At 37.5% G+C, this 26,633-nt stretch overlaps 1 protein-coding gene across 1 annotated transcript in view; it reads right to left on the bottom strand.

Moving 5' to 3' along the window:
• LOC104278760 (fibrillin-2) overlaps positions 1-26,633 on the bottom strand; it is a 64,144-nt gene that overhangs the window by 9,203 nt on the left and 28,308 nt on the right. The window contains exons 20-37 of the mRNA XM_009875837.1: positions 25,680-25,805; positions 25,010-25,162; positions 18,488-18,556; positions 17,824-17,949; positions 16,805-16,930; positions 16,278-16,403; positions 13,859-13,975; positions 11,505-11,633; positions 11,111-11,230; positions 7,856-7,981; positions 7,364-7,516; positions 6,734-6,799; positions 6,319-6,444; positions 6,094-6,213; positions 4,736-4,858; positions 4,325-4,456; positions 2,751-2,876; positions 280-486 (exon numbers count right to left, since the gene is read on the bottom strand). Coding sequence (XP_009874139.1) covers positions 280-486; positions 2,751-2,876; positions 4,325-4,456; positions 4,736-4,858; positions 6,094-6,213; positions 6,319-6,444; positions 6,734-6,799; positions 7,364-7,516; positions 7,856-7,981; positions 11,111-11,230; positions 11,505-11,633; positions 13,859-13,975; positions 16,278-16,403; positions 16,805-16,930; positions 17,824-17,949; positions 18,488-18,556; positions 25,010-25,162; positions 25,680-25,805 — 2,271 coding nt within the window. The remainder of the gene's footprint in view (positions 1-279; positions 487-2,750; positions 2,877-4,324; positions 4,457-4,735; positions 4,859-6,093; positions 6,214-6,318; positions 6,445-6,733; positions 6,800-7,363; positions 7,517-7,855; positions 7,982-11,110; positions 11,231-11,504; positions 11,634-13,858; positions 13,976-16,277; positions 16,404-16,804; positions 16,931-17,823; positions 17,950-18,487; positions 18,557-25,009; positions 25,163-25,679; positions 25,806-26,633) is intronic.

Below are 26,633 nucleotides of genomic sequence, written 5' to 3'. Positions count from 1 at the left end.
CAGCATACAAATGCTTTGGGATCATTTCTAGCTTTTAGTTCCCTTTTGGTACCTCCTGTTTTACATGCCAACCCTGAAAATTCTGCACAGCTGTGAGCACTATGGTTGCTGTTACTGCTGAAAGGTGTTTTTAATTTCGCGTCTCAGCAACATTTGAAAAATCAAACCGTTGTTCTGCAGGAAATTCTTCGAAGGAACTTCAAAGAGAATTCTGTGCTTTCTTAAATACGTGAGCATGTTCTTTTCCCCTCCTCTGCCTCTTTTCATCCCTGCAAATACCTCTTCCATCTGTAGCATAGCCTGGTCCATGAGGACAGAGTTTCTTATATTGGGTTGTTCCAGGAAGAGGACAGAGCTCACACTGGTTCCCCCAGCCCCGGCCTCCATCGCAGCAGCACTCAGATTTAGTGACAAGATTCCGGCTGCTTGAAGCCATCTGACACATTGTCTGCAAGACTTCAGCAAAGCAAAACCCTTGGCGATGATCTGTAAGAGAGAAGAAGACAGATCAAGAAAGAGTAGGCGATAAACATCTGATTGTTTCATTCTAGCTTTCTGTCCACACGTGCAGGCACTGGAAGATTATTACCAACCAGTCTGTGAAGTCTGTTTTGACTTAGCCTTTCAGATTTGTTGTGTCTTGTGATAATTGCTGCCATTACCAAGTGCATTCCAGACATCCCTAAAGTTAAGTACCTGCATGAGCTGGATAAAAGTTTTACTTCTAGGAAAGCTGTGCCCTGGGGCATTGGTGAGTTTGCTTAAGCTGCCTACGGTTTACTTGGAGTGAGGTTGTAAGTTTGGTTTATTTGTTTTACTGGCCAAAATAGCATGTCTGATCATCTGTAATTATCCTGATGTGGTTTAAATGACAAAATCCTTAGCACTTAGAAGTGTCTGTGCTACTCAGTACTTTTTCAATGGCACTCCTAGTTTTTGTTGGGATTTTTTTTTTAGATTTATATCCTTACTGTTGATCTGTCCCTTTCGATTTTCCTTATTTTTTAAACCTTAGTATTAATACTTGTTAATCATGGGAGATGGAGCAAAACTTCAGAGGCACTGAGCTCCTACCAGTTTCTCCTCAGCCAGCCAAGGAGAGCAGAGATCCCAGCTTCCACTGCTAATGGAAATTCTAAATTTTGCAGAAATGGCATCTCCTAAATAGGGTATGTCACTTGTCTTGTTAATTAAAACGGAGATGTTGTCAACTACGGTCTGACAGATACTTATGCTTTTAAATGAAAGATGTTTTTTTCTCTTAAAGCTAGAAGTTGAAATCCTTCTGATCCCTCAGAATGTGAATATGTATCAACATCCAGTTGACCTCTTTTACAAGTAGGAAGAGTAAGTAGAATCTGTATATTTCTTACATAAATCAGGAAAATCTTTGGCTTTAGGCTAAACTTCCTTCAGGTAAGTTAACTGTTTACATCAAATTTACTGTTCTTGCTGAAAGTGCCAGTTGTGTAAAACTGCGTGTTTCATGTAGTAATTTCCAGGACTCAAGAGACTTCTGTTCTCCTAGACAGGTATATAATCCAGGTCTTTATGTACACTATGACTTGAAGAACACATAATACTTTGTTCCCAATTTGAGATGTGGAATAAAGTTCAATGTAAACAGAATATAAAGGATTGCCCAATATATTTGAAACGGTGTAATCTAAGGCTTAATGTTTGTGCTTTAATTCTGACAAAAATACTTTGTTTCTGTCAGACTCAATTTTCATTTTTTTTCCTGACCCAGGAAACCCTAAAGGAAAAGCAGGGATGAGCAAAGTAATCCAAAGCATAGTTTTCAGAAAATAATAAGAAAATCATATATTAAATATAAGAAGGCAATAATGACCTCAAAGGAGGGTATTTCCTTGGAATTAATGACTGCCTGGAGTTATCAGACTGTGGCATCCTCTTCCCAGATGGTTTTAATCCTTAGGAAACATCCTGCACTTACTATATTACTGCTTTGCTATGAAGTCAGCACACTACTGATGACAATTTACACGGAGCTGGTTTTATAGCGCTTACATAAGACAATATACAAGTATTTTTGATGCAAAAATACTAATAAATACTCATACAGTTTCAGTATTGTAAAACACTTTGAAGTATCTACACCTGAATACTGAACATGAAAAATTAAGGTTTTGCAGTTCTGTTTGATTTCTAAAAACGAACAATTAATTTTGACATATTGAAAAGGAAGCACAAGTTGATTAATATAAAACACTTCATTGGGATTTAATGTGCAGGTCTGTCTTAAAACGTTTTAATATATCTTGCAACGTTTTTGTGAAATCCTAGTATTTTGTATTCATAATCGCTGCCTGAATTAAAGGTACAGAAATTTCAGATGACCAGTTGCGGTGTTATGGTGCTTAAGATCGTCTTCTGAATATGCAAACAATTTTGCTCTAAATCCCAGTTTTTGTTCTACCTAAGGTAACTAAACTCTGCTTCTTCTTTAAAAAATACTGTATTTGTTTTATTTTACTTATATAACTCTATGTATGTCCTTTTGAATTTAGACGCTTCTTTGTGAGATCCCTGACTGCTAGACTCAGGTGACATTCTCAAGATGTTCCTCATTCCTATCCTTATTTAATACTATATCATTGTTAAATTAATAAGGTTCATTATTTAATTTCTGCAGTCATGACAGCTGCTAGGTGCTCAGAAGACTAATTTACACTCTGCATCCTTTATACTTTAATGTAAAATGAAATGTGTTTGAAAGAGACATTTACCAATACACTCAATGCCTGATGGACTTGACAGGAATCCTTCATTACATTCGCATCGGTAGCTCCCGATAACGTTCATGCAACGACCATTTTCACAGATACCTGGCTTGGTGCGGCATTCATTTTCATCTTTACAAAAATAAAATTAAAAGATATATAAACAAACTCTTCCAGGAAAATATATCAGACTTACAGAATGCATTAATTACTCTGCATAATATCTGTAAAATACTTGCAAGAAGTGGAAAACTACTTAGAAAGCCTAGAAAGGCCTTTCCTAATAACACTATCCTATTCTTTTCTTTACGTACTGCCTCCTGGAATGAAAGCTTTAATTTTTCTATGTTCTTTGAAACTTATAACAATAAGCAGAAGATACTTGCAACAGAGCAAGTTCTAGTCTTAACTTCCACCTGGCAAGTAACATTTAAACAAAACTGGAATTACAAGTATGATTTGAGTAACAAAATTTCACTCTGTAATCATGAAGAGTCTCTGAATACGTTTAACCTCTTCTGCAATCAGTCACATTTCAGTCCACACATCATTTCCCTGAAACAGATTACAATCTTGGTGGATTTTCTTCCACAGCTAATGACTCAGCTACTGCAAGCTATTACAAACCCTTACAGATGCCTAAAATAAAATCTCAGAAAAACCTCAGGTGATTTAAAGGCAGCATTATATAGCAAAAAAGGCAAAGTTAATACAGATTGTTTATTATATAGAGATTATTATTAATAATACAGGTTATTTGATTATAAATACATATAACCTGTATTGTTAATACAGATTATTTTCCTATAAAGATCTGTAAAGGTAAGCAATCATTCACTTGCTGAAGGGATAGTGTTTTAAACTACTTTGATTTAAAGCATCCACTGAGATGGATGTACTGTTGTGGGTGTTTTTCCTCTGAGCCAATGACAGCCTCAGCTACTGTACATGGAGGACTTTGGAAAGGTCTTGGGATTTTTTATGTACAAGAAGAAAGTATCATTTGCCAAAATGCAGCCATCGTTTTCCCCTCAGCTAACTGACAAAATGATGGTGGAAAGCTGTTTGCTTACTTACAGGATGGAGAATTATTTTGAATCATGACAGTTTCCACTTTTCTTCCTCTTCACGACTGTTATATGGTTTTTTAGAATCTCATTTTTTAAATTCTTTCAGAAACTGTTGTATTATTTGTAAACACTATTAATGCTTAAGAAAACGTAACTTTTAATTTACGATAATTTTGCTTCCTACTCATCAAATGAGGTCTCCTTCATTTAAGAACTTAGTTTTTTTAATCTAACAAGCGTCTGAAAAAATTCCTGATTTTGTTGTACAACAAGAGAAACAAAGCCAGAGGTTTTCCTCTGAAGTACTTACTAGTCGTTTAGAACTACTTTCAGATAAGGATCAAGCCTTGAGACAAAAAAGAAAGTTTAAGATGTTAGCCGTCATTGGCTCTCTTAAGTGTCTTTACGAATTGCTGTTTTATAGTTTGCTACATATGTATACAAAGAATTTTTCATTTGGTTGCTTGTTTGTATTTCAGTAGATGTCTTTCTTCCTTTTCTAAGCTTTACCTGTACAGCCTTCTCCATCAGGTCTCCGGGTCATTCCAGGAGGACAAATGCACATGAAGGTACCAATCAAATTTTTGCACATCATGCCTCTTGATTCACAGTCATGGAGACCTTCGGCACACTCATCCAGATCTGAGAAAAAAACATGTATTTTGTGTTTTAACTTATTTCCAGTACATTCAGTTGCTGGAGACATACAGAAAAAGGACCGACAGACTTTCCTAACTAATAAGCACTGAAGAAGAACCTAGACACTGGTCTTATATGAGTTCTGAAAAAGTAAATCATCATCTGCTGGGCTCTTTGCTACATTTCACTGGGAGGATGCAAGACGCAGAGAAATATTTGGACTATGCTTTGGCCAATACAGGGCTATGGAAGCTGGGGAGAAGTTTGTACAGTAGTCATTACCTTTGCACATCTTTTGGTCTTCTCTTAGTTCATAGCCAACTGGACATGTGCATTCATAGAAACCGTAAGTGTTGATACAACGAAAAGCACAAAGCAAGGGATTCTGAGCACATTCATTTATATCTGAACATAAAGAAACAAAATAATCATTCTCAACTAAGTTTTAAAACAATCATCAAGAAGGTTTTCTTACACCTATGCTTCTTTTGTCAGCTAAGATGTGTCAGAAATGTAATAATTCAAAAAACCAGAAACTTGTGACTGTTTGGTTTTTGAGCAGCCAGGGAAAACACAACAAAGCAATGCATAAAAATCGTTGCATAATAAATATGATATTACTTGGGCTTAGAATGACAAGTTGTGACAGGCCTGTTTCAGATTTTTATATATTTTTATTAGCATTTCCATTTTTAATGAATTTTTATATGACAAGAGATGTCAGCTTTTTTTCCCAACTCTAAGAAAAACAAATTCTTGATTCAGAAAGCAAACTATGATTCATAAAACACAAAGTGTTTAAGAAGTACCCTTATTAGCATTCCATGAGAGGAGAATGTTTGTACACAATTCGCACACTATGAAACGTTAAGGGATACTAAATGAAACTAACAGGTATTAGTTTGAAGGAGATGAAAGAAAATACTTCTCTAAGTAGTGAGAGTAGTGACATTCTGGATCTTGCTGCCAAAAGAGGCTGCAGAAGCAGATGGTATCAAGACCATGCTGGACAGAATCTTGGACAACAGATCTCTAAGTGGATACTAAACACACCCTGCAGAGAGGTATCGCCAAGTTTACAGCATGTTTTCCGTACAGCCTCTGATCTTGTATTAGAGAAGTGAACTGCGGAAAGCTGTTAGTCATGCTTGCAGGCTGAAATAATAGCATTTCAGCTGTGAGGGACGAAATAATGGACTACATGGGCCACTGGTCTGACTTCATTTTATTACATTCAGTATAATTCACTTGTTACTATAATTGTGATGAATGGGTCAGTTAATAACTTCTTGTCTCAGTTATGAAAAAAGCTCTGCAAATTCAGGCATTTTTGCCATGCTTAGCTATACCGGTTATGAGGGTATTTTGAGGGCTCAATAGTTACACCCCCTCCCCCTGTCCTCTCTTTCCAACAAACAGATTAATAACGTAACATGTCACAACATGCAGTTTGGAAAAACCTGCGATAAACTAAAAATACTGCTTAAATCAATTCAGGGCTTTTTCAATGACATATTTCAAGCAGAGAAACTTTTTCTCCTCCTACTTATGGCAGCACCAAAGCCTGCTTTGTGAAGTAATTTGAGTACTGAGGACTGGACAGAAACTAAAGGAAAAAATAAGTAATGAGAACAAGTTACCTTCACAGTTCATCATTGGTCCTGGCTCAAATCCTTCATGACAGTTGCACTCAAAACTGCCGATCACGTTACTGCATGTACCATTTCCACATGGGTTGCCAATTGAACATTCATCAGTATCTGTATAAAAGGGTAAATGCAAACTGATGAGAACTGGGAAACATTTCAAATTGTGTTTTAAATTCAAGTGTTACCATTCTTATTATTTATGAAATATGGACACACCAATGCAATGTACTCCAGTGTAATCCAAGTTGTATCCCATAGGGCACTCGCAGCGGAACGATCCATCAGTATTGATGCAGTGACCATTTGAGCAAATCCCCGGGCTCTCAAGGCATTCATTGACATCTGAAAAGCAGGAAGACATTAGCAACCACTTAGCTGATGCACTTCTGCATCATGTCTGAAAAAATCATTTAAAAAAGACTAAGGGCCCTATTCTTTTTCTCTCTAGCTATGCAATTTCAAAGGTTTTAACTATCAAATTTTAACTTTCTTTTCATAATGGTCCACATTTATTAAAGGTCAGCCTCTTGTCACCCGGGGCTGTGAGGAATATGCCATCAGATACTATAATATCCAAGCCTAGTTTTAAGTATAAATATTTTTTTTAATTATCAGGAAAAAGAATACCTACCTTCACGTGTATCATCAATACCAGGAATAGTTCCATGACCATAGGGACACAGGTCCTGAAAAGCAACTGCAGAAGTATGTTTCTTTTAAGAAAAGAATGAGAGACCGAACCATAACAGTCAAAGCCACTGAAAAATCTTCTACATCACATTTTTTCAAAACTGCCAACTGTTTAAATTGTGGTCATTATGCTGCCTTGCCAGAAGCAAAACTAACACTGTCTCTAGGTCAGGGAAGCAGCACAAGAACTCATTGAGCTTCCCTTTACACATACCTAGTGCTCTTCTCTTTCAATACTTGGAGAAAACCAAGAACTGAAAACTGCCAATTCTTCAGGGATTCTTGGCACTGCCCCATTTTGTTCTTCTCTTTTGTCTAAGGCAGGCTAGATCTACAGATGCAGGCTACTAGTTCATTTCTCTACAGAGCAGAACCAACAACTCAGTATTTTTCTTTTTCTGGGGTTCTTTCTATTTAATTTTACCCCTTCTGTTGACCTGAAAAAGGTTCTCTAGGCCATTAAAAGAGAGTGTCAAAAAGATCTCTCCTTCTAATGATCAAAGTTACACGTAAAATGTACTCTTCTTTTTCTCCCACCTAAAAAGGCTTTATTTTAAATCTTGATGTTTACCTTCTTCTTCCTTCGGACAGAGCTCACAGGGGTCACCCCATCCTTCTCCTGGCATTTTACTGCAGCAACACTTTGCCTTTGTGGTGTTGAAAGCCTTTGGCACTGAGCATTTCCCATTCTCAAAGTTAGTGAAACAGAAGCTCTGACGAGTATCTAATAAAGAAAATACATTTATGTGGAGATAGTACCTCCTATCTGGCTAGATGATGACTGTCCAGCCCTCAGAGGAATAATGTTAGGCCTGTATTTTTCATACTATTTTGAAAGCACTTCCCAACCCTCACAAGGGCTTAGTTTCAGAAGGGCCTGCAGAGGTCCCTTTCTACTCATTCTACAAAACATCTGTTATCTGTTAGAATAAGTTCATAGAATCATAGAATCATAGAATGGCCTAGGCTGGAAGGGACCTCAGAGATCATCCAGTTCAACCTCCCTGTTGTGGGCAGGGATGCCTCTCAACTAGATCAGGCCACACCTGGGGACCGAACTTACCAAAACATCTCCGTCCATTATCAGACAGCACAAAACCTGTAGGACAGATGCACTGGAAACCTCCTGGAGTGTTTGTACAAGAGCCAAAGAGACAGATGTTCGGATCCTCATTACACTCATTAATATCTGTAAATTAAAGGAGAAAAGGTTCACCGTAACTCCATTGGCTGTGAATTCCTTCGTTCAAAATCATTGCTTATGTATTTATTTAGCTTCAGCAGCGCTCGTCCAGTAAAGCACCCAAGAGATAAAGCAGTCTAAAGGCAAGGTTCCTCTAACTCTCAAATTAGAGTGTTTCACTGGCATCACTTTCCTCTTCAAATACCATTCTCTGTTCTTTCCCATATGTATAATGTAAACTTAAATAAATGCTTTCAGACTGAAACAGAAGAGAAGATACATTTCTGATAAGAAAAATATTTTCCTGTAACATAAAACATCCAAAGATGAACTTTTAAAAATCTGTATGATGGGTGTTCTTTGTAATTAAATGTGGGCTTTTTTCATGCTGATTGACTGAATCTCGAACTAAAACTATAGCTAGCTAGCTAGCTACCTATAGCTAGGTAGAGTGAGACCTATGACTGTATTTATATATTCAGATTTATATTTACCGGTCTTCTACTGCCACTCTTTATGTTATTTCATTTTTTTCCTGTTCAATGGCATAATTCAGCATATATTGCTATGACTATTTAAATGGGAGGTTTATTTTTTCTTTAAAATAGAGGTATTTTTATAATTATTAAGAACTTAAACGAAAATAAAGAATACTTAATATAAACACCAAATGCCTGTAAACTTGTGCAGCTCAAACAGCATCAGGCTGCTTATCTTGCATCGATACAGACAACAAAGTAATACCTTAATAGACTTCTGATTTTTCAAATAGACTTCTGATTTTTCATACTTACTATTTTAAACCATACTTTGGTTTATTCCATTTTGCAAACAGTGACAGAAGGTATAAGCCTCCTTGTTGAAGTAATTTGTAAAGGTAATTTTAATATAATAAATTCTGAAGTGTATTTTAATAATCTCCTCCTGAGTCTTTCAGGAAAGGATAATAAAAGAACCGTCACAGAGACCCATAAACAGTAACATCCACATTGATCTTCCTCAGAATGTAGACAAATCTTAAAAAACTGACCTGACTTTACCAGATAACCAAACAGTGGAAATAACAGTCTATCTCACTAGGAAAATATAAGTGAAGTGATAGAAGAGGTCAGATAAGAATTGATTCTGTGACATTATTCCTGAAAAATATTAGCTTCAGCACCATTTTCAGAGTTACTATTTGGTACAGCACATGAATAAACAACTGTAGCATTATCTGGCATATGACCAAGCAGCTTCCCATGGACAGGCTCTTCTTACTACAGGAAGCATTTTAAGTCAGCTTATTTACCTGAAACAAAGGTAATTAATTTCCTAGTTAGTGTGGCAGTTGCTAATATACAAAGCTCAGCAATTCAACTGCAATAATGAGATGGAAAAACTGCTCTTCTGAAGTAATGACAGTGCAATGAATGGCTTGGGACTAGTGGAAGAAATTCTTTGGCAGCCACAATGAACAGGTGACTAGCCAGACTGTGGAAGTAAATGAGTCCCCTCCCCTTCATTTCCATAAAATGAAAGGAAATCTATTACATAGGTAGGTGAAAACCACGAACTTTCCTGTGGCTCCCATCTGTTTTGGTTTCCCCTGCACATAATCACCCTGGCCTCAAAACGCAATTTAGCCAATGCCACACTTCAGATTACAGACAGAAGCAATGCATTCTTATAAAGCTGTTTGTGTATAAGATGAGAAGTAATAGAGAGCGTATGCTGGGAGAGCTGTCATAATATTAATCAAAGTATTAGTGCAGTCACACGTGATTATCTAGGCACATTCTAAGCACTTTAGTTGTAAATCTTCTGGATACATGGCAGAATGAAGAAGAATGCAATTAAGTCCCTTTTACTCAGTTCACACTAAAATCTTTTTGGCAGTCACTGATGCTGTCAAAAAAATTGAGAAATTCTGTGAGGTTACTAAAGCGGCCACAAACAGTGATATTCCTGGAAAACCAGAAGCTTTCATTTTAAACTCATGATTTTACAACTGTAGGTGGTTTGAATTAATCTCAAACATGATTGCTAATATGGAAACAGCAGCTGCCAAAAGAAACCATGAAGTTGGCAGGCAAACTGAATATGATGGCATGACACAAAAGCAGAGAACTCTGGGCCTTAGAAAATACACCCTGTTGTTCAAAAGAAAATTCAAAAAGGCTCCTACGCTCCAGTTTCTGCACCCATACAGATGTAGGTGGGCTGTAGGCCAAATCTTTATGTTCTTGCCAATGTTTTTCCAGTCCATACAAGAACAATCTGCTCATTTATTACTGAGGGTTATTTGGGTGCATGTGTGTCTAGGGGTGTCACAGCAGCTAACTTCAGCCACTTAGGCTGAAAACCACATTTCTTAATATAGTCACACTGGAGGGACAGGTGCTTTGTCCTCTGACCATGCAGAAACCTAAGTCTTCTAAGTTAGTTACCTAATTTAAATGCCCAATAAATTCACAGTAGTCCTGTGCTTTGTTCTGTTGGAAAAGGGATTTGTGATTTGGATTTATTTCTGATACTCTGTCATGTGAAATCTTAATTATGTGACACTCAGCTCCTGAATGATATTCAATGCTTTAGGCAAGACTTATAAGAACAAGTAAGAACATGCAAACTCATGAAAAGTCTGCTGTACACTCTTCCTGGAAATCTCAGCACTTGAGAGACATTACACAAAACACAAAGTCAGAAAACAGTTGTTAGAAGAAACAAAACTCTTCCCATAAGCCCCGTAATTTTTTCAGGATTTCTGAACTTCAGAGGCCTCTGACACCAGGAGCTTAGTGCATGCACTGATTTCCAATGATTACATTTCTGTAAATATTATATAAAATCGGTATATAGGTTGGTGCGTTTTATCAATTATACTTTACAAAAAGTGAATGAAAGTAAAAGCAAATAAAAAGTAAATATTTTTGTTCGCACTCATAAAAATGTTAATGTACTAAATACAGTAAAAATACAGTATAAAATACCTTGCCTGTTATTTTTAAAATCTCTTGCTAAAGACTATTCATACTTACTCATTCCATGTCAACATGATTTTAACATTCACAGACATTAGGGTGTACAAATTGGAATCAGATGCTTTTTCTAATTTTTAAATTGTTCAGAAGCAACAGTTATAACTTGCCTTACCAATACAACTTTCACTTTTTACTTCATATCCTGGTGGACAGATGCATCTGAATGATCCTTCCAAATTTTGACAGGTACCAGGAGAGCATGAACCAGGTAGTGCCACACACTCATTAGTATCTTTGGAGAGTAGACAGAACCAAGAAAGGTTTTAGAATCATGTAATTCTTAGAGTAACAAAACAGGCCTATTTGTGAAAAAGACTGTAGGATTCTTTTCTAATTTTCTTCTTCTAAGGCATTTAAATGCTTGAAAATCAAAAATTATTCCATAACCCAGTTATTAAAGTTACTGTCTTTTTGTACTTAGACTGTGGTTCTTCCCTCTAGATGAGAGCTAATAATTTATTTCAGCTCATCAGTATGTTAATGTCTCTGTGTTGTACTATACATACCAATGCAATTTTTGCCATCTAGAGTAAGCTCATATCCTTCATTACATAAACATTTGAAGGATCCAATTTCATTGAAACACCGTCCGTTTCTGCACACCTGACCAAAGAAGGAACTGCACTCATCGATATCTGTGAAAAAAAAACCAAAATAGAACCCCGGAAAAAAGAGTTGAATTCCGGCATAGTAAATACAGTATGTTATAAACACACTCAAGTTGCAATACATGTTTCTGTGGAACAGGCAAATCTTGCATCCACAAGAGAACAGCTGACAGCTATTTCAAAGTATCTCTCAGCTGAGTGCACTGTATAAACAACACTTTTTTACAGGGTATTATAATTTTCAGACTTGCAGCATTACCTCAGCTACTGCATCTGGAGACATTCAAATACTGCAAAGTGTCTGCTAACTCCAGACACAGAAAAGAAAACGCTACACAAAGTGTTCTGGATTTTATCTGGATTTATATGCACTTGAATTTCCTCGTAAAACCTGCCTTGTCATTTCCAAATTTTGAAATATGTCACTTCCTTTTGCATGATCACTTTCTCCTTTTTAACAGTTCTAAAAATGAGGTTTGAAAATGCTTATTAGTTTGAGGAGTTCCTTTCATAATACAAACTTAAAGGACCACTGCGTAAGTTAAAAGTACAGATGAGAAAGTGTCAGAATACATGAAGAGATTGGATAAGCAACATGGTGGAAGAACAACTGACTGCTATTTTACAGCACTTGTATTTGAATGATCAAGATAAACATCAGCTTCACCAAAGAGGTTTTAGTCTTTTTCCAGAGCATTAAGTATCACCTTCTGAGAAAGATGTACCTTGAGCTTCCACCAGTACAGCCATGCCTGTGTTACTGGTTTAGTCCATAGTGCATTTCTCCTGTTTCAGTTCTACAAGTAGAAATGCCTCCAAAGTATTACACTGAGGTGGGCTAAATTGCGTTTGGATGACTGAGATAGCTTGGAAGAAAGCCCTGAGGCTCTCCAAGCTGTCAAGAGGAGCGCTAACAGGAGGCTAAGTCTCCGAGTCAGCTTGGTCTCCTCAGCCTCCCTGAAGGCAGAGCCTAGAGCAGAGCCACTGAAGGCTCCAGGCAGCAGATTGGCAACTATCATAGAAACATAGAATGTCCTAACTTGGCAGGGACCTTAGATTAGAGATCATCTAATCCAGCCTCCCTGTCATGGGCAGGGACGCCTCTCAACTAGATCAGGCTACTCAAGGCTCCATCCAACTTGGCCTTGAACACCTCCAGGGAGGGGGCAGCTACAACATCTCTGGGCCATTTATTTCAAAGTCTTGCCGCCCTGGTACTGAAGAATTTCTTCCTAAAATCTAATCTAAATCTATTCTCCTTCAATTTAAACTCATTTCCCCTTGTCCTATCAGTGGACACTCCCATAAAAAGTCCCCCTCCAGCCTTCCTGCCGGTTCCCTTCAGGAACTATACTTCCAAGGGAAAGATACAGTGCCATTCCTTGACAGCAGACTCTTGTTACCTCAACAAGTTTTTAATTTTCTCTCTCCTGGACAAGGATAGGATTAAAAATACTTATTTTAAATCCTCTTGAACCAGAAAGGAAGCCAGAAGACTTCGTTCTGTCTTGCCTCTGTAACGGCAAGTAACGTAAGGCCTCCCTGTCTTTTGGGTTATGCACTGCACAAGGGAGAGGATCTCCAGAGAGTTATAAGCCTGTTCTGCAGCCCAGGAAAATTTTAATTGCTTTACCACAAGGAAGTATCCAGGAATTCAAATTGTCCAAAATCTTCTGATATTCTGGTGTCCTGTGCTTTAGGGAATAGGAAATAGCAAAGCCTGCACAAAGCCCATGTAAACTGAGTTGATCTTAGAAAAGCAGGTTTGGTAGATCAGTTGTCCTGGCGTTCTTACCGTTGGTCTGCTTCCTCTTCCACACTGTGTGCAAACACTGAATAGTATGGTGGAATAAAGAAATTATTTTAAACTCATGAGGTCGCAATGGTGGTGTGATAAATTGAGAGTGATACCTACAGACTGTGCCAGTAGTAAAGGACACATGCTGTAATTACCCAAGAAATCTAATGGAGGTGAGGGCTGCATTAAAACGTCAGTGACCTGTATGGACGCCCCAGTGGTCTAGAGATATAGGGATTCCATTATCTCTATCTGGCCAGCAAAAATATTTTAATTGCTTAAAAAAATCGTATTAATGATTAAACTCCAGGGCTTCTAATAGTATCAGTTACTGCACGCAATCAACTTTCTTAGCACCCTGATGTGTCTTCTATTTGAGTTTTAACTCTATACCATCCTCCTTTGCACGTCAAGGCAGCAGCGATGAAAACAAGGTTTGCATTACATGACCTACCCATGCAATCATTATTATGAGTTAACTCAAATCCTGGGTAACAGAGGCAGTTATATGATCCAACTGTATTTTTACAAGTTCCATTTCCGCATGGATGGCGTTCACATTCATCAACATCTGCAAAGAAAAACAAAACTGTAATGGGAACTGATTTTCCGAGTTAAGTGTTAATGTGCTATCTGTGCACAGTGACAATATTCTAAACCTTGGTCTCTTCTTTCATCTGCCGTATTTTCTATTTATACTACTGATTTTATGGCGTCTGTGTACACATCTGAAAATGTTACATGACACATTTTTATATGTATTTTTGTCAAGGGTTAGGTCTAGGCTGTCCACTAAACCAATGAGAGATGCTCTCTATTAACCCCTCTAAGGCAGAGAGGCTTATGGAGTCAAAAAGAAAACTAGAACAGCTTTAATGAAACAATAATAGTACTAACAACAAAATAATGAAAATAATGAAATATATACAAATATATACAAAACCCATATTGAACTCAACTCCCCCCCCACCAACAGCAATGACCACTGATGCTGCAAAGCAGGCAGACTGGGGAACCCCCAGGCTCAGCGTCAGAGGGGAGATGGATTTGGGAACTCAGGATCAGGATCAAGGGCTGAAGAATGGACACTGTCCATTGAAGAGGGCTTTACCCTCATGATTCCTCAGATCTATAGGGAATATGACATATATGGAAAGGAAGACTTTGCTGGTCAGGTTTGGGTCACCCATTCTGTCCATTTCTTCCTGCAGGTGTGATCTTTTTCCTCTTTGTGACCGAACACGGCACGCAACATTTAGCAGCAACTGTGGTCACTATAACAGCAAGTATCAGCAAGAGCCTTTCTGCATACCAATCCTTGACAGTAACTGTAGACATCAGGAGATGTCACTGTTAGCAGCACACAATGTCTGCAAAACCATGCTGTTGAGTTCAGAAAGTGCAGCCTCTCAGAAGAGACTCGGCTGAAAAATGAAATTGCTGAGCAGAATTGGTTTTGTTTTTGCTTGAACGAGGACAATTTTTAAATAAGATACTGTTACACGCAACGATAAAATTGTGTGCATGTGCAGTATCTCAAAGTATTCTGTCTTTTTATTTTCCATAGTAATACTTCTTAATGTACACTACTGATCAGAACCTAATACAAACGACTGAGTTGTTTGAGACTGAACTGTCTCAAATTTTATATGCATATTTTACTCCTAAGCCCATGAAAGCCAGTTGAAAATGTTCTATATAGGAATTTTGTGTTACTGTCCACAAGTCAATTAACACATGTAAATATATTATGTCAAATACTACATCTACTATAAGGACTGCTTACCAACCCCTGGAAACCTTAGTTTTAAAAAGCACTAATATTTAATATTTCCTGCTGTGTGTTTAAGTAATTTCTGGAGTTTCACGGGGATCTGGAAGGCACTTAGAGCTTGTTCTTGTTCTTGTGGACTTTCTGAAACATTTTATTTATTTACAGAAAGTAAACATTTTTTCATATGGTTCACTTCCATAACTTGTCATTGCCACTGATTTGTATTTCACACTACAGAATTTTTAGAGTTAGTTTTAGAATTATTTAAGTTACTGTTTTGAATAACAAGGGTCTCCAAATCTTGCAATATTAACACAAGTCATTTTCCCAAATATCCTCCTCAGATGGTTTGACAAATGTGGTTTAGTTCAAATATAAGAAGACTCAAGGCATATATGAATACATAATGCAATATGAATAGGTTTTAAATGTCTGTCTAAAGTTGAAATTGGAACACACCTATGTCATCAAAGACACTGAACTTCTCTAGTTTAGAACTGACATTGAAATGATAAATATTTAAAAAAAGGTTACTTTTCTCAGAGAACTGAATTAACAAATTGGCATATGCATTACCTGTTTTTTTAAATCCTATAAAACTATTTCTAAACAATAAAAGAACATGGAAGCACTCTTATTTTGTCATCTTCTTATTTCTTATCACTATAATGTCAACATTTTAATACAAAATGTGTATAGATTTAAGTTACATTCAACATGGGATTTTGTTTTCTAAATGAAACACGAACTCAATAGATTTCTAAATTACTGAAAAACCTTTTATCTCCAAACTCTATCACTCTTTGATATGACCTACAAACTTCTGTCAAATAAGCCACTATGATGTATTTTTGTGAAAACAAGGTTAATATGTTCTTCAGTAACGTGGAGCTATCTCTGAGAATGCTGTGATTTTTTTCCTCAAACTAACATATACTTTCCAAGAAAACTTTACGTACATCATTCACAAAAGTCTCAAACTGTATAATTCAGTCTTTCAGTGTTGCTAAGACCTCCTCAAAAATTAGACTCTTTTCCTCCTTTCAAAAAACCCCACAAACTCTACCAAACCACACACAAAAGCATTTTCTTTCCATACCCATGCACATAGTCTGGTCTTGAGATGCCTTGAAACCATTGTGACATATGCACTGGTAACTTCCTTCCATGTCCACACATAAGCCATGACTGCACACATTAGGAATTTCCAGACATTCATTGCGATCTGTAATAAAAATATAAAACAGATGGTACATATTACTGAATTTTATTATTCATTCATTTTACACAAACATGTTTTTACAATCTGTTATTAGTATTAAAACCAGACTCAAAATTATCCATAAGTAAGCCTGAATCATAATAAAACTTCTTGCATATACACCTCGAGGTCAAAACTACTGTTAGGATTTGGTTGATATATCAAGAACGTTCTTAAAGAATTTTACCTTGTCTTTTCTTCCTTTTACAGAGAAACAGAGCTAGAAAGTAAAAATTGTTACATAAAATGAGAGAACACAAGGTAACAGAAAATAAAAGATGCTTTTACCCTTCGAGAGGATCATGCATATGCCATTGATTAGGTACATATTCAACCATTCGAAGAAACGTCATCTGATTTCTTACCAACACAAGCACCATTGGGTGAAAGTTTAAAACCAGCAGCACATTCACAGCGGAAGCTGCCTGGACTGTTGATACAGTCTGCATTTCTCTGACAGAGATTGTCCCCGTTGCCACACTCGTCAATATCTGAAATACCAAGAGTCACGGTTCAGACATCAGAAACCTCAAGATACATCACTTCTGCCTAGAATTTAGACTGTATAATCTGTCTCGTGAAAGACAGATCTTTTGCTCTCAATAAAGCAAGAATATTCCGACCTTCAGGCTCCTGTGCCATAAAGGCAAACGAAAAGCAAAATCTATACAACTTTATCCATAACATACTTTTTCGATGAAGGACAAGCCTACAAATCCAACTTAACACACACTGAAGTGTCTTTGCAATTTTAAACATCTAAAGAAATTAATTTATGTATTAAAAAATGTCCCTCTTTGTCTTTGAAATGAAAACGGAAGTGGCATGGTTTGTTAGCTTTTTAAGGTGTGCACGTCAACACAAGACCCTTGAATACCAATGACAAAACTCCTCTTGACTTTAGGACGTGAAATTTCACTACTAGCTTCTATGAACTTCTCTACTTATAAAACTGCAGAAGAACAGACACTAGACAGAAAAACTCAAGGAAACTTTTCTTTGAGGTGTTTTAAGAACAAGAATTAAATTTCCTCCCTAAACCAAACCAAACCAAACCAAACCAAATCAAACCAAACCAAACCAAATCAAATCAACCCAAACCAAACCACAAAACACAAAACACAAACCAAACTAAATTTAATTTAATTTCTACTTTGGAGTCAGTGAATTGCTTGACACAGAACTATTCCAAACTGTATTAAGTGTATGTGCATACGTATTAAAGACAAATACGCCACAGACTTATATACAGACTTGAGCCCTACAAAAGTCTCACAGTGTGTCTCTCTGATTTCAAAAAAATCTGTGAATCAAATGTTTCCCTTCAGTTTAAGATAAGCATGCTTACGGGGACTAGGTAGAAAATAATGTCATTTCAAATCACCTTCACAGACCAAGAGTAGGTCATTGTAGCTGAATCCAGTGGGGCACTCACAGCGGAAGCTGCCAATCTGATTGATGCAAATACCATTTGCACAGATTCCTGGGATTTCCTTACATTCATCAATGTCTGAAAGTGAGATGAGCTAGTCAAGATACAGTACTTCATGGCTTTAGGTACTGTTTGGATTCTCAATTTCACTGTGCATAAATTGTGTTGAGAAATTCCTTTTAATCTACAGAAGTTGTCTACAGGATATAAATCTAAACATACACCCATTATGAGAGACAATAAACCATGTTAAGTTCAGGAAGTGATCAACAGAGAGTAATAAAAAATATCAGAGAAGATGCAGAACTGTTACAAATGTACAGACAAGTTTCATATAATTTTTGAAGCCAAAACCTTTTATCATGGCAATTAAAATTCAAAACCATGAACTAGGACAGAAGGTGAGCAAAAGATCATAACAAAACGTAGAAATAAAAAAGTATATCAGAACTATTTAACACAAAAATTGGTCTTACAACTTACATCGCATTACCATTTTAACTCCACAATAAAATTTGAATTTTATTACCTGAAATGTTCATTTTGCTATCATTATTCAGCTGTAATGAGCTTACGCAAAATAATTTTTGGTTAAAACAAGTTTAGCAAAACTTACCAACAGCTTTTCCAGTATGAATGTCAAAAGTGAACCCAGGAATATTCCCACATATGTTCTTGAATTCAGCTAGAGCAAAACAGAGAATGGTGCTTTTTTGGTTAATATTTATACATGTGCCAAGGACTACTTGTAGTCTCAGCTTTTCAAGAACTGATATGAGCCAAACGTGTTCAGAAGAGCTACTGCCCTCTGGACAAATTGTGCTGAAAATTCAGATTGCCAATAAATGAATGCAAATTGAAACACAAATTCATATTTCTCTGAAATCTTTGCATAATTTCATTATTTTTTTTAAAAAAAAAAAGGTTACCTTTTCAGGACTTTCCCTGCTTTCTAGACATCTGCAGAAAGAATATGCAGCACCCATTTCAGCTAGGAGAAATATAAGTAACTTACCAGTACCTAGCCTTCTTTGCTGCTACTATCTCTGTTTTTTTCTGCAGAGATTCTGTTTTTAAAAAAGATGCTCCAAAAAAAGCATATTGTTTTTGTATGATCACTTTATATGCTTTTTTCCAGGGCAACTTGAGGATTGGAAATGCACAGTAAGAAGTACAAAATCCAAGAATTCATAGTTTTTCAGGCAGAGTGTATGAAGCTGAGTATATTTGCAACATGTAGAAAAAAATTTCTAGCACGGAATCTATTAATTATTGCAGGATGTTGAGAAATAATTACTTCTTTAAAAATAGTATTACTTTTAAAGCATCTATGCTGGTAAAACAGTGCTTTCCAGATAGAAAATATATTACACATTAACATTTTGATCTAGGTAGAAATATGAAAAATGACAGGCCTACAGCTGTAACTATGTCAAATTGGTAAAATACTGACTAACAGAAGAACTGTATGCTGAATTGTGCAATTGCTTGAGGTGAGTAAAATAATTCCAATGCAAAGATGACACAATCAGTTTGAATGGTTTCCTTTAACTGTGTGTGTGCAAACAATAACCATGCAACTTCCATTCAGCATTTTTTTAGATCATATTAGCATTCAAATTCTCCAGAAAAATCCTAAGTATCTTTCAAGATTAAGTTTCTAAACTATTGTTAAGGAAAAATTCCAAAGCATGTAGTAGATATTTGTACATTCAGGGCATTAAACTGAAATAAAATATCCTTCTAAAGAATGTGGATAAAATTCAGCAAAAATGTCCCGTTGACATAAAATTCAAAGTGGTTCTAGAACTGTAGTATCTGGAGACCTCCACGAGTCCTTACTTCACTGTGCTACTGAGGACCCAACAGAAGCCTATTATTTATTCAATGAGAGGAAGCATATGGAGCCTACCTTTAACACCTTTAAACCTGAAATGCAGACAAATTATCCAGCATCTTACCCAGCACCAGAGAAAGAGGAAGGAGAATCTTCTGCTCCCCTGTGAGTAACGACCTTTAGACTACAGTGGTGACAGTCTATTTCTCTACTGGCTGCAGTTTCACATTTCCTGATTGTCTGCAATTTAATGGCGGCTTTTCTGTAGTTTATAATTTTGCGAAGTTTACGCACTGAGATTATAGCCTGAAGAATTCTTGTATCCCTTGCAACAAAATTATTAATATTTCAGCAAATGAAGTTGATCATTGCTCAGAGTAAGATTTGGTAAAATGTTTTTCTCACACTCAAACATTCTTTGTCATTTTCTATCTAATCCAAGTAGGACCCAGTATACCCGAGCTTGAGAATTTTCTTCTTTCTACTGTCCTATTGTTTAATGACTCTTTATTCCTGGCTGAGGTTATTATCACAGTACAGAATACTGAGTCATAGAGGTCCCTGCTACAGTATTTTACCATCCACCACTTTTCTGCTCTTTTGTATTAACAAGCATAAGATTTCAGAGTTAGAAAACAGTTCTTTTCTGCAAGGAGCTTTATGCCATTTACTGCTGTCAATAAACATGAGACACACACAAACTAGATAAAAAGAGGGCCCACAGGGCCCTGTCTCCCTTCCTGTGATAATGCCTAAGACATCAGGTCTAGAAGGATGAAGAAAAGGCACCAAGGGTTGCAGGCCTATTTTCATTCTGTGCTATGCTGCCTATACGTCTTCTATGCATTCCATTTAATAGAGTTTTTCCACATTTTGTTCTCAGTTTATACTGGGTAGAAAAAGAGCATATAATTAGGTAAGGGCTGTATGATAATGCACTTACACACAGTGCCAAATTATCCATTCAAAAACACATCAGAGACTTACTTTCTTAAAGCTCAACTTTGCATCAAAAACTTTATTTCAAACCTCCATATACTTACTTCTATATTACTTTTTTAGGACAAACCATATAACAGGAAAAAATTCTCTGAGGTCAAGCACTCCTGAAGTGATCAAACCATGAAAGAGTTTACCTCTTAGCAGTGAAGCAGATTTTACAGTTCTTCGGGTGAAAAAAATCAAACAAAAAGGAATGATTATTTCTTACTAAGGTCTGTATGGTAATAGTTATGATTTGCATAATGTGTAAACCAAGCAATACAGTCTTTACTACCTAAAGTCATCAGAAGCTGATTGTCAAGCGTAAATATGTGAAAAGGAAGAAAGAGCTCTGTTCACAAAGGAAAAAAATGGAAATGTATTGGCATGTGAAGTTCATTTAGAGGAATAATATAATTCTCAGTAGAGCAGAATAATGCGCTTAATGAGCTACTGGGCTCAGTCTAGCAAACTGGTTAAGGTCAGTGTACCATAACCCCTCCTGTGATGTGTAGCTCCCACCCAGATTTCAGAACAAATGATTATGCTACATAAGTGCAGCTATTCAACCACTTACACTTGGAATTTGTGTTTGATCCCTCACACAATCTCCTTTCATTGTGAAAAAGTTTCAACCATGTCTCCAAATACAGTAAAGTCATTTAGAAAAGCTAACAAGGCAATATTGAAATATTTCAGGAAATCTTTTAACTGCAAAACTGCTTGCAGAGTAAGTTGTCTTAACAACTCTTTAAAAGTTGCAGAAGTTTTTGAGAACTTCAGTCTTCCTAATTCAAAAGGAAAATTCTTTCTTCTGTCGAAGCATATTAACCGCATGAATCCTTGCTAGTACTTTGCTGTATTTTTCTCATCATGTTGTCATCATGATGAAAATTTCATGGCACTGAGATAAATGACTATAGGAAAGAATTTTATGAGCTCTCTGTGATACCAAACACATACTTCCTCTCTCAGTTTTCTTCCATCTCCCATTCCTGACTGCTGGAAACATTCCTTCATTCTCCCTCCTTCTACTTATGAAAGAAAAGGAAGAGGCTTTTTTATCTTTTCAGTCCTATTTTCCTTCTCTTTACTGCTTGTATGGGAACATCCTTCCTAAAATACCTGCTGCTTCCGTTATCTCACCAGGATAAACCACTTTGAATCAAAAGTAATACATTCCTTACACTAACATCATAGAATCATAGACAGGTTTGCGTTGGAAGAGACCTTAAAGATCATCTAGTTACAACCGCCCTGCCACAGGCAGGGACACATCCCACTCGGTCAGGTTGCTCAAAGCTTCATCCAGCCTGGACTTGAACACTTCCAGGGAGGAAGCATCCACAACTTCTCTGGGTAATGTGTTCCAGGGTCTCCATAACCTCAAAGGAAAGAATTTCTTCCCAATATCTAATCTCAATCTACCTGCTTACAGCTTGAAACTGTTAGTCCTCATCCTGTGATTACACTTCCTGGCAAAAAGTCCTTCCTTCTCTTTTCTGCAGCCCCTCTTGAAGTACTGGAAGGCCTCTAAAAGGTCTCCCCAGAGCCTTATCTTCTCCAGGCTGAACAGCCCCAACTGTCTCAGCCTGTCCTCGTAGGGGAAGTGCTCCAGCCCCCCGATCATCTTTGTGGCCCTCCTCTGGGCATGTTCCAACAGGTCCATGTACTTTTTATGTTGTGGGCCCCAGAGCTGGATGTAGTACTCCAGGTGGGGTCTCAACCACAGCAGAGTAGAGGGTGAGAATCACCTTTCTCAACCTGCTGGCTGTGCTGCTTCTGATGCAGCCCAGGGTGTGACTGGCTTTATGGGCTGTGAGCACACATCGGTGGCTCATATTCAGTTTTTCATCCACCAACACCTGCAAGTCTTTTTCTGCAGGGCTGTTCTCAATCCCCTCATCACCCAGCCTGTATCTGTGCTTGGGATTGTGCAAACTCAGGTGCAGGACTAAGTTGAACGTCACGAGGTGTGCACAAACCCACTTCTCCAGCCTGTCCAGGTCTCTCTAGATGACATCCCTTCCCTTCAGCACGTCCACCACATCACACAGCTTGGTGTCACTGGCAAAGGAGTGCTGAGGGTGCACTCAGTCCCATTGTCCATGTCACCAACAAAGACGTTAAACAGCACCAGTCTCAATACCGACCCCCGAGGAATGCCACTTGTCACTGGTCTCCACTTGGACATTGAACCTTTGACTGCAAAACTTGTAAGTGTAACAATCTAGTCAATTCCTTATGCACCAAGTGGTCCATCCATCAAATCCATGTCCCTCCAATTTTCACTCAAGAATGTCATGCAGGAGAGTGTCAAATGCTTTGCACAACTCCAGGCAGAAGACGTAAGCTGCTCTTCCTTTATCCACCAATATTGTAGCCCCATCATAGAAAGCCACCAAATTTGTCAGGCAGGATTCATCCTTAGTGAAGCTGTGTTGGCTGTCACCAATCTTGCTGGGTACAGAGGTGAGACCAATTGGCCTGTAGTTCTCTGGGTCCTTTTTTCCCTTTTTAAAAATGGGGGTTATGTTTCCCCTATTCCAGTTAGTAGAAACTTCATCAGACTGTCACAACTTCTCAAATACAACGTATAGTGGCTTAGCAGTTTCATCTGCCAGTTCCCTAAGGACCCATGGATGCATCGCATCAGGTCCCATGGACTTGTGCGCCTTCATGTTCCTTAAATGGTCTTGAACCTGATCTTTCTCTACGTTAGGTGGTTCCTCATTCTCCCAGTCCCTGCCTTTGCCTTCTGCAACGTGGGTGGTGTGGCTGGAGCATTTGCCACTCAAGACTGAAGCAAAAAGTCATCTAAGTGCCCCAGCCTTCTCTATATTCCTGGTAACCAGGTCTCCTCCTTCCTTCTGGAGAGGGTCCACATTATCCCTTTTATTTACCGGCATACTTTTAGAAGCTTTTCTCGTTGCCCTTGATGTTCCTGGCCAGATTTAATTCTATCAGGGCTTTGGCTTTCCTAATCTGATCCCTGGCTATGCGGACAATTTCTCTGTATTCCTCTCAGGTTACCTCTGTCTTACCTCTACAGGCTTCCTTTTTGTGCCTGAGTTTGTCCATGAGCTCCTAGGCACTTTTGCTCTTTTTACAAACGTAAAATCTTTTAAGGAAGGCCAGCTGTTACTGTCAAGTTTCCATGCTAGTGATTCTCCCACCAATTATTTTTCTGAACTGAGCTTTCAAAGGTGTTTTGTTCCAGAAAAGGAACTTTATAAAGATTACCTGAAAAAGAACCGTATCATATTATTTTTATCTTCCTTTATAGAAAGGAATTTTTACTTCCCTTTATAATGCTCCGCTTATAGAGCTTTTCCAAGTTCATCACCTTCAACAGAGAAAATGTAAAAGCAACTGAGGGAATGACACTCTGATGTGAGAAAAAAGTGAAAAATCTAGAAAGGCAATACACTCTTGAAATTAAACCTAGTAATTTTGTTTCGACAGATTAGGACTACCAGGATAAATGCAAGCAACTGAATTATACTATTCTAAATTAATTATCCTGGAAGGCAGATCAGGCAACAGGCATCTCTTGTGAGAGAGTATCATCAACCCAGTACAATTACTCAATGACTGTTTTTCCAGAAACCTGAAAGGGATACTTTAGACAAGGGAGTTCTGTGATGACTCATTCAGAAAACTTGTTTATATCTACTCTGCTCCCTTGGTGGGTCTCACCTACACAAACATAGATTTTTGACACAAATCTAAATTATTGAAAGTAATTATTTGTTTATAGAAGACTTCTGAAAGCTTTGGTATTTGTTATGAAGAAAGAATAAAACCACAGCATACTGACTTTATAGTGCCCTAATACAAAACGAAAAATATGTTTAAACAATTAGATCTACCTACAGATACAGGGCTGACCTACTGCTGCTGCTTATGGGAAGGTCAGTCCATACCTTCCAGGCCTTTTTATTCATCTCAGTGACACCTGAAAGTAATTTGTTCCCTTGTTCTTGCCTTCAGGGGTAGCTGAGAGGGAAAATATGTACGTTCTTGGTGAATTGTTTTTTCAGCCAGGTGGAATGGTTGGTGACTTCAAACTATTCAAGCTGTAACTTCCCACTCAATATGGACTGATACTTCTTCCACTTAAAAATACAGAAGAAACACCTATTCTTGTTTAGCATAGCAAGTCTTAATCCAGCCAGTGACAGGATGGCAGGGTATTATCACTCTGCTTTGCAAATACATAAAGGTCTTCTGGGGCTGCAAGTTCAAGTTTAACCAGTAGATAAAGGAGTAGATGGGCAAAGAGAGTAAAAATTTTGCGATGATTATAGCAGGCTTTACCTGTTCCTGGAGTTGGACATGGTTCACAAGGTTTGTTCCAGGCTTTTCCAACATTGTATGTACAGCAACACATTCTTTTGGTCACATTGAAGGGCAGTTCATTCTCACAGGAGGTTCCATTATAGCTTCTGTAGCAAAAGCTTTTCCTCATGTCTACATGTGAGAAAAGAATCACTTATAAAGTAAACAAGAAACAAACTAGAATAGATATCAATCTCCTACTAACTCAGACAGTGGTTCATTAACTCTGGCTTCTGAATGCACCCAAAGCATATGCATGGATGTGTGTAAAAGTAACTTAAGAATTGAAGTCATCTACAATCTTTGTTTTACATTTGACATATTTTCAGTTTTCTTTCAAAGACACAAAGGGAAAAAAGGAAATTCCCAAGAAATGAGAAACACGCTGCAGGTACTCATCAGATCCATTTGCACAGTAAACCCTATCATTTGAAAATGACTAATGAAAATAAAAGATTTCTGGGTTTTGTTAAGGAATAAGAACACATGAACACTGCATGTCAGTCATTGGGATCTCTTTCCTGGACGATGTAACTGTCTGGGAGGTAAAGGTAAGAGGGAGCAATGTAAGGCTTTAGAACTGGCAGAGGGTCTAGCCCTGAAACAGTATGATATTCACAACATTCTAGTAAAGATGACACTTCCATACCCATGCAGTTATGTCCTCCGTTCACCTGCATATATTCAGGTGGGCAAATGCAGGTGTAGTTCCCCAAGGTATTGTAGCAGGTGCCAGGACCACAGACACCAGGATGTGCAACACACTCATCAATATCTAGAGATCAAGTAAACACACTACAATTAACTGAGGAAAAGAGGATCAAATTCTACCAAATGTTTTTGAGAAACATGACCATAATAAACCATGCTAAGGTAAGAAGAATATTTCATTCAAAGACTAGCTCAAGTCTGAGCTAAGTAGTTATCGTAACAGCTGCTGAAAATTCATGTTGCTATCTTCTATCAAGTCCAGCCAGTGGAATGCAAGAGATCACCTTAAATAAATTCCAAATTGTTGAATTCACCACTGAAATCTGAACAGCTTTTGCCCTATTAACTTCAGAAAAGACATTCACGCCCTCTTCTCAGAGAAATGGTAGTCACTTTTCAGTTGTTAATGTGTTCACTACTCTTCTGAGAAATTACCTTTGAATTACACTGTTTAGAAAGAGGCAAGCTGAATAATCACACAGTCTTGTTGCTCTAACACTGGATCTTCTTCTTTAACATACTAGGGGCGTAAGCCTTTCTCAGAGGTGCAAAGTGAATGAAGGAGAAATTGACATACAATGCTCTAAATTAGGAGAAGCCATGAAAGATTCGTTACATTTTTGGATCTGTTTACAAATTTTGTTTCTAACACTTCTGACAAATCTCAAACACAACAGGAAGAACAATAGCAATTTTCCTTCATGTTGTGTAAATTAAACTTCTACTCCAAAATACTGTGAGGACAACACCTTTTCTCACTTAAAATACAGGAAGCCTATTGAAACTGTAAGGAGATATAAGGTGTTGAAGTGAGAAGCTAGAAATTATGAACAACCAGCAACCAGTTTACTGAAAGTATATTCAAGTGCTGCATTTCAAGCTTTACATTAAC

Source organism: Apaloderma vittatum, unplaced genomic scaffold (assembly GCF_000703405.1).
Source record: "Apaloderma vittatum isolate BGI_N311 unplaced genomic scaffold, ASM70340v1 scaffold2939, whole genome shotgun sequence".
In the NCBI taxonomy this organism is placed as follows: Eukaryota; Metazoa; Chordata; class Aves; order Trogoniformes; family Trogonidae; genus Apaloderma; species Apaloderma vittatum.
This window is presented reverse-complemented; position numbering and strand designations above follow the sequence as displayed.